The sequence below is a fragment of the Protomyctophum bolini genome, assembly GCF_963924005.1.
Source record: "Protomyctophum bolini genome assembly, chromosome: 19".
In the NCBI taxonomy this organism is placed as follows: Eukaryota; Metazoa; Chordata; class Actinopteri; order Myctophiformes; family Myctophidae; genus Protomyctophum; species Protomyctophum bolini.
The window spans coordinates 33,159,068-33,173,151 of record NC_137880.1 but is presented as its reverse complement, the minus strand read 5'-3'; the positions used below and the strand labels follow the sequence as shown (position 1 = coordinate 33,173,151).

The 14,084-nt window shown below is 46.7% G+C and overlaps 1 protein-coding gene across 1 annotated transcript in view; it reads left to right on the top strand.

Annotated features, from left to right (window-relative positions):
- ches1 (checkpoint suppressor 1) overlaps window positions 1-14,084 on the top strand; it is a 101,531-nt gene that overhangs the window by 39,572 nt on the left and 47,875 nt on the right. Inside the window, exons 2-3 of the mRNA XM_080791491.1 lie at window positions 9,203-9,500; window positions 9,839-10,165. Coding sequence (XP_080647617.1) covers window positions 9,228-9,500; window positions 9,839-10,165 — 600 coding nt within the window. The 5' untranslated portion in view covers window positions 9,203-9,227. The remainder of the gene's footprint in view (window positions 1-9,202; window positions 9,501-9,838; window positions 10,166-14,084) is intronic.

The following is a 14,084-nucleotide window of genomic DNA, read 5'->3' as shown; positions in this document are numbered from 1 at the left end:
TTTTCCCCCAACCTTAACCCATTCTGACCTGAGATCAGATTCATAACGAGGTTTCCACTGGACACACACTGGTCTGATTAATCCATTCTGACCTGAGATCAGATTCTAGAAAAATGTCAGTCGTTCTTCGATTTTTCAAAAATAGCAGACCTACAAGCTCGTATCGCGCCACTCGGTGGCGCGATATGAGCTTGTAGATCTGCTATTTTTCAATAGCTAAAGCATAACATGATGCTAACACCAAAATGGGTGCCCGGTCAGAATGGGTTAAAAGTGCTGCAGAATTCATGAGTGTTCTCTCTGGAGAGAGTAAATCAGAGTACTGCTGATAGGGCAGTGGATTCACATTAACGATTCGCATTATAGCTAATATAGCATGCAGTAGTATAAGGAACGTCATGCACTCTTCAATAGAACGCTGATGTTCCGTGAAGAAGTCGTCTCTTTCCTGACAGGTGCGACATTCAAGACGGCGAGAAAAAGTGTCCTCCTTCTTTCTTATTTTTTGACAGTGTGTCTTGACGGTGTGAAGAACAAAACACTTCTTGGTGTGTGTTTTTTTTTATTTTTAATGTCTTGCTTTGAACTCCCACTATATTGTTAGTCGACTGGTGACATAGCAGGAGGCAGAGCTCATGCGCTGTGGGCTAGGGCGTGCGTGCGACAGGAATGTAAACGCTCTGTGTTTGCAGGCGATGTCCTGTCACGCGTTCATGGCAAACTATTTATTGTTGCCTTGTAGTGGCGTATGGCTGCAGGTATCTGGAGTGGAAACAGGTCAGGGTCAGGGGGAGAAATGTGCGTTGTAGTCAGCTGGTGAGAGTGACTGGGGTCAATTGCCTCGCTGAGACCTGCAAACTGTTCGCTTATCAGAAAAAGAAAACATACATTGCTGCTTTATCAGTGGTGCTCGCCTCCTAACCTTTTCATGTCAAGGACCACCCAAAAGCATATTTATTTGTATTTCGCTTCCCATCTCAAAAGATTTTGTTCCAGTGACCCCCGTGTATACTGTGTGTGCACAGTTATTTAGTGCACTCACTAAATAACTTTAAACTGAAAGAAAAGTACAGATACAGTGTCTAAGTTTCACTGATATATTTTTGAAAACTTAAAACTGGTTTTGCTTTGATGTGATAATGGAGATAGAGATAGCACAAACATGTTCAATTATTTGTCAGTACAAAGTAATAAAAGAAAAAGACAAAAAACTAAAATCTTTGGCCACAATACAAGGGTCTTGAAACTTGAGCACTACATTTGTGTGAGTTTTCAAATGCTCTGAAATGACCACGCACACAAATCACGATTGCACGAAACCTGTCCAGCTTGCCCAGGTGCCCTTGTCCACAGCCTGCCGCCAGAGGGCGAGTTTTGTCCGAAATAATGTGCAATTTATCCGTGCTTTTAAGCAGATTCCCGCTGGCCGTGCCGTCGTCAGCCATACAGACATTAGCATTAACATTTCTATGGCCGAGGGCCGTTGAACCGAATGGACGTTGGGCAGCAACAACGACGGGGTCGGGTCGGGTTACTTTCGCTCTAATCTAAACGCCACACCTGACCATTTCAAACCACACACTAAAGTGCCGTTCACTTTGCATTAGACTCAGTTTCCCAGAAGCCCTTGCAAGCTGTGGCGGTTGGTTGATTTCCGGTTACGTCATCATAAAGCGTCGGCCTCGTCACCAGGTCCGCGACAAAGGCGCTATTTCTATTAAGTTATTAAAAAAAAACGGCGAATTAAACGCAAAACAAATAGCGGGTTTGGCATAATATTACGCAGGGAAAGACGATGGAATAAAAGTGAACCACGTATAAGCCACGTATAAGCCCTACTTCATACTCGCTCACCTGCCAGCTCTTAGATCTGCAGCGCTACAGCTACGCTGAGCAGTCTCTGGAATTCTTTTAATTGTTTCTTTGTGGTGTAATGGTTTGGAGAAATGTAAGCAGAGGTTGTATAGCTCCGTATAGCTCAGGATTGACAACTACGTATGTGTGCCCCACAGACCTTAGAACAGGCGTGTCTTGGTATGCCACCGTGCTAATACCATGCTATTCAAATAACTAAGTACATTTACTTAACCCATTTAGACATGAGGACGATTCTACAAATGCCTCCTATAAATCCTGGCAGTTTTCTGAAAAAACCCTATGTTTTTTAATGTCAGTGGTTCTCAAACATTTTCATGTAAAGGACCCCCAAGATTATATGTAATTGGCCTCCTATCTACTTTTGGTTACTTTAATTACATTTTGATACCAATACTTTTGCACTTTCACTCAAGTACATTTTTAATTCCGGACTTTTACTCGTAGCAGACTATAGTATTCCTATATTGCAGTATTGATACTTTTACTCGGGTACAAAATGTGGTACTTTGGTACACACTGTATGGTAGACGTCTATACTGTTATAGCCTACTTGACGACCTTGCAGGCTGATCTGGTTAGTCTAAACATACCTCAAAATCCTACTGAAGTAGAGTACTTGACTTGACTTGAGTAGATGCACTGAGTTACTTTAGACCAGTGTAAAGTGCTGCTATGGTAATAATGTCAGAGCGGTGTCTCATGTCCACTGCAGTGTACTGTACATACAGTAGAGAGAGCGGTGTCTCATGTCCACTGCAGTGTACTGTATACACATACAGTAGAGAGATGCTTGATCTGCACAACTGCCACTATAGGATGAATGGGCTGAATGTTCCGCCAAATCATTATTTCTCATAGCCCAGACGTGCCCGATCCAGAGACCTCTATATGCACAATTTATAAAAACAGCAAGCAGCACAAAAGTATGAGCTCACCATGAGCTGAAACAGCCAGGTCCACATCTTCCGTTAATGCTAAAAAAATGGCAGCTATAACATGAAGAAACTCTGTGAGCTTCGCAGTCTATACCCCCCCCCCTTCCCGAGGACCAGAAGTGAATTCCCAGTTCATTTTCCTCATCAATTATTTATATAAAGACGTTTACACCGCGGACAAAGCCAGTTGTGACGACCAATGACAGTAAACACAATGTTTTGGGGCCGATCAAATCATTTGTAAGAAGAAGAAAAACATGGCAGGATACAACACTTTTTGTTCTGTTTTTTCTTCTTACAAATTATTTGATCAGCGAAAAACATTGTGTTTGTTGTCATGATGTGTCACCACTCGAGTTTGGCTTTGTCCGCGGCGTAATCGTCTTTAAATAAATACTTTTTGAAAAGTCTATAAGGAAAATGGTTCTAGCGTCGTCATGAAAGGCGGTGGGACTGCGACGCTCAAAATTGAGTTCTGTGGACCACATTCACTGGCACAACTCTTTCACTTTTTTGCCAATGGCCCAGACTGCCAAGGTTAGATGAGTTTTTAGGTTTTTTATTGATTAGGTTAGATGGCGCTCCGTATGACTAGCTCTGGGTTTTGGTCTCTGAAAAGGCCGCGGCAGAACGCAGCGAGAAATTAATCTGGCATTCAATGAGAATTAACCACACCCACATGGCGTGTCAGGAGGTAGAGCCGAGCGGGGCCGCCTTGGAATCCAGAAGGTTCCAGGTTCGATTCCCGGCTCCTCATCCTGGCTATCCACCTTTTTACCCACCAAGGTACTGGGGCTCCGTGTGTGTGTGTGTGTGTGTGTTTGCTTCCTTCAGGCAGTGTTGCCATGTCGCACGTACGCACACGTGCACGCGCGCACACACACACACACACACACACACACACACACACACACACACACACACACACACACACACACACGTGCAGCAGGCATCATTGAGTCTGAACTTGAGTGATATTTGCCCTTGTCCTTTAGCCGCGGGTCCTGAGGGTCCTCTGTGAAAAGTTGTATTAAAAAAAAATAGTTTGTTTGGAGCCGAGCGAGTGTGTTAAGCTTTATGAGAACCCATGGGAGATGCAGTGACACGCACGCACACACACACACACAAAGACACACACACGCACGCACACACACACACACGCGCACACACACGCGCGCGCACACACACACACACACACAAAGACACACACACACACACACACGCACACACACAAAGACACACACGCACACACACACAAAGACACACACACACACACACATGCATCATGCACACACGTGTAACGCGCGCACACTTCAGGCACGAGGCAAGGGCTGCAGCTCACGCTGGCCTCAGCCTACAGTGAGGAGTTTGTTGTCATAGCAACAGTAAAATGAGATGACTTTACTGTCAGCCGTAATGTTTCATGGTCCCCTTGCCGCCATGGCAACATAACAATGGAGAGAGAGAGAGGGAGAGATGGAGAGATGGAGAGAGAGAGAGAGGGAGAGATGGAGAGAGAGATGGAGGGAGAGATGGAGGGAGAGATGGAGAGAGAGAGAGAGAGAGAGAGAGAGGTTCGGGACTAGGGAGAGAGAGAGAGAGAGAGAGGGAGGTTATCTCTGCCCACCGCTGGACTCCCTCTAGGTACAAAGTCACATTGTTGCCCTTGTCCAGCCTTCCCTAGAGAAACACACACACAAACTATATAAACGTGCACAGTGCCACACACACACACACACACACACACACACACTCACACACACACAACTAAAGAGATGCATTGCAGACACACTAAGCACATTGATGCACACGTATATGCACACACATGCGAGCGCGCACACACACACACACACACACACACACACACACACACACACACACACCCTGCTCCAAGCTTGAGTGTTTGACATGGCTGTCAAACTTGCACAAACATAGACAGCCTGAACTCACATACATGAAAAGACACATGCGCACTCGCGCACACACACACACACACACACGCACACGCTCATTTCGACAAGCTTGTCAAACAGCTCCTCCTCAGCCCCTCCTCCTCCTCCTCCTGCGTTCCCTTTGATTACAAGCTCTCCTCCCGTTTCGTTTCGTTTCTGGAGCAGCGCGATCGTTGCGATCGTCGCCGCGGCCAATTTAAATCAATTACTCTCAGCGTCAACATTTCACGGGTGCGAGGAGGAGGAGGAGGAGGAGGAGGAGGAGGAGTACCTCTGGACAAGCCGGGCTTGTTAAATGAGCGTGCGTGGTGCGTATGTATAGGGGGGGGGGGGGGGTAGGGGGGTCGCTGTCAGTAAGACTAAAGAGAAGAAAGCTGCGTGAGAGAGAGAGAGGAGAGGAGGAGGATGAAAAGCCCTCGTCTCCATTGAGAGGACTGGAGGAGTGGTGAGGTGGTGGTGGTGAGGACTGGAGGAGTGGTGAGGTGGTGTTGGTGGTGTGTCTCCATTGAGAGGACTGGAGGAGTGGTGAGGTGGTGTTGGTGGTGTGTCTCCATTGAGAGGAGTGGTGAGGTGGTGGTGGTGAGGACTGGAGGAGTGGTGAGGTGGTGCGTCTCCATTGAGAGGACTGGAGGAGTGGTGTGTTGCTGGTGTGTCTCCATTGTGAGGACTGGAGGAGTGGTGAGGTGGTGTTGGTGGTGTGTCTCCATTGAGAGGACTGGAGGAGTGGTGAGGTGGTAGTGGTGGTGCGTCTCCATTGAGAGGACTGGAGGAGTGGTGAGGTGGTAGTGGTGGTGCGTCTCCATTGAGAGGACTGGAGGAGTGGTGAGGTGGTGTTGGTGAGGACTGGAGGAGTGGTGAGGTGGTGTTGGTGGTGTGTCTCCATTGAGAGGAGTGGTGAGGTGGTGGTGGTGAGGACTGGAGGAGTGGTGAGGTGGTGGTGGTGGTGCGTCTCCATTGAGAGGACTGGAGGAGTGGTGTGTTGCTGGTGTGTCTCCATTGTGAGGACTGGAGGAGTGGTGAGGTGGTGTTGGTGGTGTGTCTCCATTGAGAGGACTGGAGGAGTGGTGAGGTGGTAGTGGTGGTGCGTCTCCATTGAGAGGACTGGAGGAGTGGTGAGGTGGTAGTGGTGGTGCGTCTCCATTGAGAGGACTGGAGGAGTGGTGAGGTGGTGTTGGTGAGGACTGGAGGAGTGGTGAGGTGGTGTTGGTGGTGTGTCTCCATTGAGAGGACTGGAGGAGTGGTGAGGAGGTGGTGGTGGAGGAGGTGGTGGTGGAGGAGTGGTGAGGTGGTGGTGGTGAGGACTGGAGGAGTGGTGAGGTGCTGGTGGTGGTGCTGAGTTGCTGACTATCTGCGGGAGCTTTGCAGACAACACACACAGCAGAGCAACAGCAGCACTAGATATACATTAGACGGCTATATTTAGCTCCTCGCTAGCTTCCCCCCACAGCCTATCAAACGGCGCTAAGCAGAGAGTTATTGAGGGCTTCAAGAAAGAAAAAAGAAAGGGGGAGGGAGGGGGGGGAGGGAAAGAGAGAGAGAGTGGGACGGGGGGGGAGATGGAGTGAGAGGGAGGTGAAAGAAGGAAGCACGTCAAGACGTCCGAGACGAAGGAAAAAAAACCAAACACAAATAAAAGAAACAGGAAAGAGGTGGTTGTTATGCCTCTGTTGCCATGGCTACGGTACGGACGCGGCATCCGGAGCCGTCGTGGCGGTTCTGACAGTCGTGCGGCGGGGCTGTCGGGTCGGCCGGGGTGACAGCTGTCAGTCAATCAGGAGTAGTGAGCAGGGGACAGATCGGCCCATGATCACCTTGGATTATAGAGAGTGATCTCACACACACACATACGCTCACACACACACACACACATACGCTCACACACACACACACACACACACACACACACACACGCTCACACACACGCTCACACACACATGCATGCACACTGAGACGTGCACAAGCACACACACGCACGCACATGCTGGGGTCGGACGGAACATTATCTAGAATTAATCTGCATGACCTAATGGTACTGCTTGCAGTGTGTGTGTGTGTGTGTGTGTGTGTGTGTGTGTGTGTGTGTGTGCCATGATGAATCTCTGCCAGTTTGTATTTGTGTGTGTTTTTTGTTTGTGCGCACACTTTCTTGTAGGCTATTTGTGTGTGAGCGTGCATGCGTGTGTGTGTGTGAGCGTGTGTGTGTGTGTGTGTGTGCGTGTGCGTGCGCGTGCGCGCAAGAAGCAGAGATTACGTTTAGCTGTAGCCTCTGCTTGGCTCCTTTCCTCGGTTTTCTGTTTCAAGACAATCAAAGCGCTGCTCATGTGGCGTGTGATCGCACCGCGATACTCAGCCCCATTTCCCCTCAATTAAAACATTCTAGCAGTATCTGCTACAGCCCACTGATTCGGGCCGCTCCTAATGAGCTCGGAGCTGCATGCTCTTATGTCGGGCTAATGGTGGCTGTGATTAGAATAGAAATGCTTCTGAAGTCAAAAGTGTGTGCGATAGTGTTCATATTACCAACCACCAGTTCAAGCTCGGAAACCCGGTGCGAGTTCTTGTTCTTGGCCGTGACATTTCTTACTTTTTTTAGTTCACCAATTTGATCTTGAACTTGAAATAACAATTCGGTAGTTCTTTTGAAAGAGGAAAATAAGTGGTCTTGGTCACAGCAGGGGGTTTGACGGGCCGGAGTGGGGTCAGCTTCATCACAGAAGGTGAAATTGGGGACCATGTCGGTGGTCTGCTATGATCATCAATGTCTTCACGGTGACATTGCTGCTGCTGTCCGCTTTCTCAAAGGATTGTTTGATTTTCACGGAGGACGACCATTCGATTCCATCCGTTTAATACTTTCAGAGCAGTGTTAATGTTTCAGGAAAGTCAACTTTTTACACAGACCAGAAACATTCTTGAGATTCCAGTTAAGTCATCCTTGTGTTCTAATGCATTTTAATTAAAGCGCGGATTGATTTGGGAAGTCTAGCTGAAAATGGGCCCCTGCAGTGAAAAGATCCATTAAGAAATTCAATCCTAAACGTTTGTATGTGTTTAGAGTTAGAGAGATTTACTTTATTATTCAGGTACACTAAGTTTTAATGAATGGAGAGCATTTAAACCACAAAATCAAAAAGATTAAAGGCATTAATGGTAAAGCTGTGAGTTGACAATGGCATAATGGTATATCAATGTCAGCTTGGTCCTGCTAATAAGAATCCAAACTGTGATTGTACTGCCTGTACTGTACTGTCTCTAATACAATACCAATACAGATACAAGACATCAGATCTAGATTTCAACAGTGATTTGCCCCCAGAAAGACCAGCAGGAAAAACATAATGTTGTCGACTCGTTCCAAACACAATGTAATTGGTGTGAAACGCAGTCGCAAAATGCTGCTGTCTGCCTGACCCTCCCTTTCACATTCACCACACCAATCAATGCTTGATGCTATAGCTAGATGCCACCTGACTGTGTGTGCGCGCTCTCTCTCTCTCTCTCTCTCTCTCTCTCTCTCTCTCTCTCTCTCTCTCTCTCTCTCTCTCTCTCTCCACTTGACTTTAACCATTTTTTTTAAACTTTAGCTATTGAACTGTTTTTAAATCGCAAAAACGGGTGCAAATCTTTGAATTATATATCTGAAAACTATTTTAGATCTGAAAACTGGAGAACCAAGGGAATCAGTGAGATAAGAGACTTGTATAATCAAAGCATTTTTGCTGATTTTAATTCCCTGAGAGCGAAATATACTTTTCCAACATCACCCAACTTTTTTTTAATATTTACAGATACGGAATTGGGTAAAAAAATAACAGTTATAGCTACCCCCATATGACTGAAACACCAATAGAGAAACTGTTCAACACTACCAAAATCATTGAAGGGCCTTGTATCTAAGATGTACACAGCAAGTGTTTTTAACTCCTATCTTCGTTTCTGGGGGGGGGGGGGTCCCAGAAACAACATTATTTTCAGACGAAGGTTGGCGGCCAATTACAAAATAATAATTTCCGTGGTCCTTGAAACATGAAACAGTTTGAGAACCATGCACCGACAATAGAAACAAAGGTTTTTCATCCCCCCATCTCCTCCTCTCCCTCTCCTCTGTACATTAGGAGGAGTGAGCCCTATAGACAATAGAAACATAAAGGTTTCTCATCGTCCCATCTCCTCCTCTCTCTCTCCTCTGTACATTAGGAGGAGTGAGCCCTATAGACAATAGAAACATAAAGGTTGTTCATCGTCCCATCTCCTCCTCTCCCTCTCCTCTGTACATTAGGAGGAGTGAGCCCTATAGACAATAGAAACATAAAGGTTTCTCATCGTCCCATCTCCTCCTCTCTCTCTCCTCTGTACATTAGGAGGAGTGAGCCCTATAGACAATAGAAACATAAAGGTTTCTCATTGTCCATCTCCTCCTCTCTCTCTCCTCTGTAGGTGTGAGCCCGCCGCCCGGGGCTGGATGGGACCCACCATGCCGCCCAGTAAGAAGGCCCAGAGCCCCAGCAGCGGAGCGAGCGCGTCGCGGGGCCGGCTGAGCCCGCCGTACCGGCAGCAGGGCGACGCGGCGGAGGCCGAGGCGGAGGCGGAGGGCGCCGACCTCTCGCTGTCCGTCTCCGCCTCCTTCTCCAAGGCCGAGGACGAGGAGCTCACCAGCCTCTCCTGGCTCCACGAGAGCACCGACCTGCTCAACAGCTTCGGACACTCGGGCCTGCGCAGCGTGTCGCCGCTGCAGGTATGTGGGCTGTTTTTACAGCATTTAAAGATGTAGTGTTGTGATTTTTGTACTTTTTCTGTTTTTTCTGTGTCTATGGAGTTAGACCCCCAGGTGTGGTTAGAATATTCAAATATGTCTTCCCTGTGTATGTTTGGTTTCTTCCTGAAAGCTAATAGCCTTTGAGTAACAGATAACAGATAGCCGTTTTTTATTTGTTGACAAAATTGTCAGTATATTTAGCTTCGTTTTCATGTAGTTTCCATTTAGTTTTCATCAGTGAAAAAAGGTATAGTTGACGACCATTTTTTAGTCGATGAAATCAACCCTGCCTCCCCTCCCCTCCCCTCCCTCCCCAGGACGCGGACGGCCAGCCGCCGCGCTCGCCCTCCTCCTCGTCGGGGTCTCCCGGCATGGACCCTGACCCGCTGCTGGGCGACGGCGCCCACTCGCCCTACGACCCGGCGGCGGGCGCCAGCCGCAAGCCGCCCTACTCCTTCAGCTGCCTGATCTTCATGGCCATCGAGGACGCGCCCAGCAAGCGGCTGCCCGTCAAGGACATCTACGGCTGGATCCTGGAGCACTTCCCCTACTTCGCCAGCGCGCCCACGGGCTGGAAGAACTCGGTGCGCCACAACCTGTCGCTCAACAAGTGCTTCAAGAAGGTGGACAAGGACCGCAGCCAGGTAAGGACCGGAGAGGGAGCTAGGACGAGAGTACAGGAGAACGTGTGCGTGTGTGTGTGTGTGTGTGTGCTTGTGCTTGTGTGTGTGTGAGAGAGTGAGAGAGAGAGTAGCTTTTAGATCAGCTATTTTTTATTTGTTTGATTTTTTAGGTTTTTAGTCCTGTTTGTCTTGTTTTATTGCTCACTATCTGTGGGGCTGACCTGCATACATTTCACTGCATTTTAGAAATACTACTTTTGTAATGTTTGTGATGAAGATTGATTGATTGATTGAGAGGAGATGTCGATGTCAGGGAAGATTTTGGCATGGTGTGTGTTTTTGCCAGTGGTGCAATGCAACTAAGTACATTTACTTAAGTACTGTAGCCTAATTAAAGGTCAATTGTGAGGTATTTGTACTTCCAGTACTTGAGTAATTACAATTTCCAGTGCTTTTACTTGTACTTGTACTACATTTCCGTGGCAAATATTGTACTTTTACTCCACTACATTTATTTGAAAACTTTAGTTGCTAGTTACTTTGATGTATACATTTGGGCCATTTGAGCTTGTAGATCTACTATTTTCAAACAATTTGTTAAACTTGAAATGACAAGTACAAATATATTTTTATCATTGCTGTCGGGCAGAAACCTCCTATCTCCATATTCAAACTTTTTGCGTTTTTTTTTTCCTGTAAATCAACGTCTCTACTTGATCAGGCTGCAGCTACAGCATCACACGAGCTTCAAGCATCAAAAGTAGATACTTTTGATCAGTTGAAATTCAAGCATCAAAAGTATCAGATCCACAAGCTGGAAACTAAAAAAGCGACACCTCGTTATACCACCTGCTACTTTTAGCTGCTTTTGAATTTGAATCCCGAAAAAAAAGGTGACGTGTCTTGGACGACGTGTGAGGTTTCCAACCCCGACAGAGACGACCTCCTGAACACTCCCAGTCATGAAGACTCCCGCTGTGCCAACCCCCGACACCCGGCACCCCCCCCCCCCCTCCCCCCCGTGGTGGCACAGAGAGATTTGGGGGGCCAGACCCTCTAGCTTTGTTGGCAGACATCACTGGAAGCCTGCGTGTGTGCGCCTCAGCGCTCGCAGCTTGCGCTTATCGATGCTTCGCAGGGCTCCATATCTGACTTGATAGTGAAACATATTCTTTATTTTAGTCTACACAGCTGTACCAGATTGGGCCGTATCAATAGTTGATGATCTGCAGTCTTCAGAGTTCTGTGTGCCGCAGATCGAGGTTCTGCTCACTCTCCGAGGGGGGGGGGGGCTTTGGGGGGGCTTTGGGGGGGCGACGACGTGCGCTGTATGGCGTTTGATTTAAGTCTCGCTGCTCGTGCTCCGGCACAAGGCCTCTTAATATCTAAATGCTCCTCCATTAAAAAACACGGCATGGTAAATAGGGGAATGATTCCCCTACTCAATTAGTAGTAAATTAATATTGGAGGGCTTAATGACGTTCGCTGCCAGGGAGAAGATTTGATCTCATCACACAGGGATGTTGTATAGTGCATGGGAAAGGGAGGGGGGGAGGGGGGGGGGGGGCTGGATCAATGCTGGCTCTGGGACTTTGAGCAGCTTCATTGGAGATTATATTGTGTTCAGCACAGCCTCTAATGTAATATGTAATACACGTTATGGGGAGACTTTTACGGTATGGAAAACATAAATAAAAATGAAGGGTGAAGAGGACGAAGAGCGTGCGTGTGTGTGCGCGAGTGTGAGTGTGAGTGCACACGTATATTCATGTGTAGGCCTATGTTTTTTTCCGTGTGTGTGTGCGTGTGTGCGTGTGTGCGTGCGTGTGTGTGTGTGTGTGTGTGTGTGTGCGACTGTGCGTGTGTGTGCATGTTGTGCCCCCATGCTATGCTGTCATCTCCATGGCCCTTGACTACAGCAGCAGAGTTAGTCTTGTATACATATCTCCATAGTAACTAGGTTGTATACATATCTCCATAGTAACTAGGTTGCAGTTGACATAAAAGTATGCTGTTGCTGTAGCAACAGGAAAACTGATTTGGCTTCACAGACACGGGCGTGTATGTGTGAGCGTGCGAGTGTGCGTGCGTGCGGGGCGTGCGCGTGTGTCTTTGGCACGCATGGCTGTACCCGGTGCATGCATAATATGAGTTTGTTGTGTCTTTTGCACACGTTGGAATATTTGTGTGTTTCTGTGCACGGTGGCGTGTGTGTGGAGAGGTGATTTTGGCAAGGACAGGCTGTCTTGTGTTTGTGTCAGCGCACACCGTTTAAGACAGCCCGCTAATTAACCCTTCAAACCTACCGGCACGCACACACACACACACACACACACACACACACACACACACACACACACACACACACACGGCCAAGCCTCATGGCAGACACGGATAACACGTGCACACACACACAGAGGCTCACACAAACAAACAAGCAAGTGCCTAGACGAGAGCGTGTATGTGCACGTGCTCACACACACACACACACACACACATGCACACATAAATGTCTGCAAGGACAAAAGCACAAACGCACACACACACACACACACACACACACACGCGCGCACGCGCGCGAGCGCGCGAGCAAGCGCAACGGCTGGTGTAGAAATGAGGGCACATCTCTGCAGACTCCACCTGCCATGATCCTGGCTTTATCAGAGGCTGAGGTTACACAATGAATGTGTATCATTTCAGTCAGTCAATGCCTCTCGCCGAAAAACCCTGAATGCTCCCTTTTCTCAACGCATCTATACTGCCAGCATTGATTCAGTCTGTAGTCCCTTCTGCCAGCGGCCTCCAGACGGAGGTTTTACTATACCAAAGACCCCAGAATTCACCCCAGAATACACCTGAAGCTAAAGCTAACGTGGCTACCGAAGTCATTCTGAAGTGTTAATATTGTAACCGCGAGGTATAGCGGCGATTTAGTAATGAGCCACTATAACATTTAGCTTTTGTCAGACCACCCCCCATCTCAAAATGATTTGTGCCAGTGGTGGAACCCCAGAGGAGAGGATTTGTGTTAAAAATCTAAAAACTAAAAAGCTTAATCTAAATTATTCAAACACTTTCCAGATTTTGCACAGAATAAATATATATATATATATATATATATATATATATATATATATATATATATATATATATATATACATAATATGAGACAAAAAAGGGACATCCTGCACATCCAAAAGCCCTGTGGGAGGTGCAAGTCTAGTTAGCAGGCATAGACTTCAAAAAGAGAAATAATCCTTCCAGTCCCATGAAGGACAATTTACTGCATCATCAACTTATTTACTTATTAGCACTGTGCTAATAAATAAGTTGATGATGCAGTAAGTTGTCCGTCTTTGTTCCCTGAGTGTGCAGTCCCTTCCTTGGAAAGTTTATTTATTTTTGAAGTTTAAGTCTATATATATTTATATATATATATATATATATATATATATATATAAGCAGATGTAAAAGCTTGCAGCGTGTCGCGCTGATCTTTCCCCCCCCACTTGACGTCTTTGGCGAAAATATCCATCAGCTATTTTATACGACATGTAACAACGTTGTACTATTTTATACGACATGTAACAACGTTGTACTATTTTATACGACATGTAACAGCGCTGTACTATTTTATACGACATGTAACAGCGCTGTACTATTTTATACGACATGTAACAGCGCTGTACTATTTTATACGACATGTAACAGCGCTGTACTATTTTATACGACATGTAACAGCGCTGTACTATTTTATACGACATGTAACAGCGTTGTACTATTTTATACGACATGTAACAACGTTGTACTATTTTATACGACATGTAACAGCGTTGTACTATTTTATAGGACATGTAACAGTGTTGTACTATTTTATAGGACATGTAACAACGCTGTACTATTTTATACGACATGTAACAACGTTGTACTATTTTATACG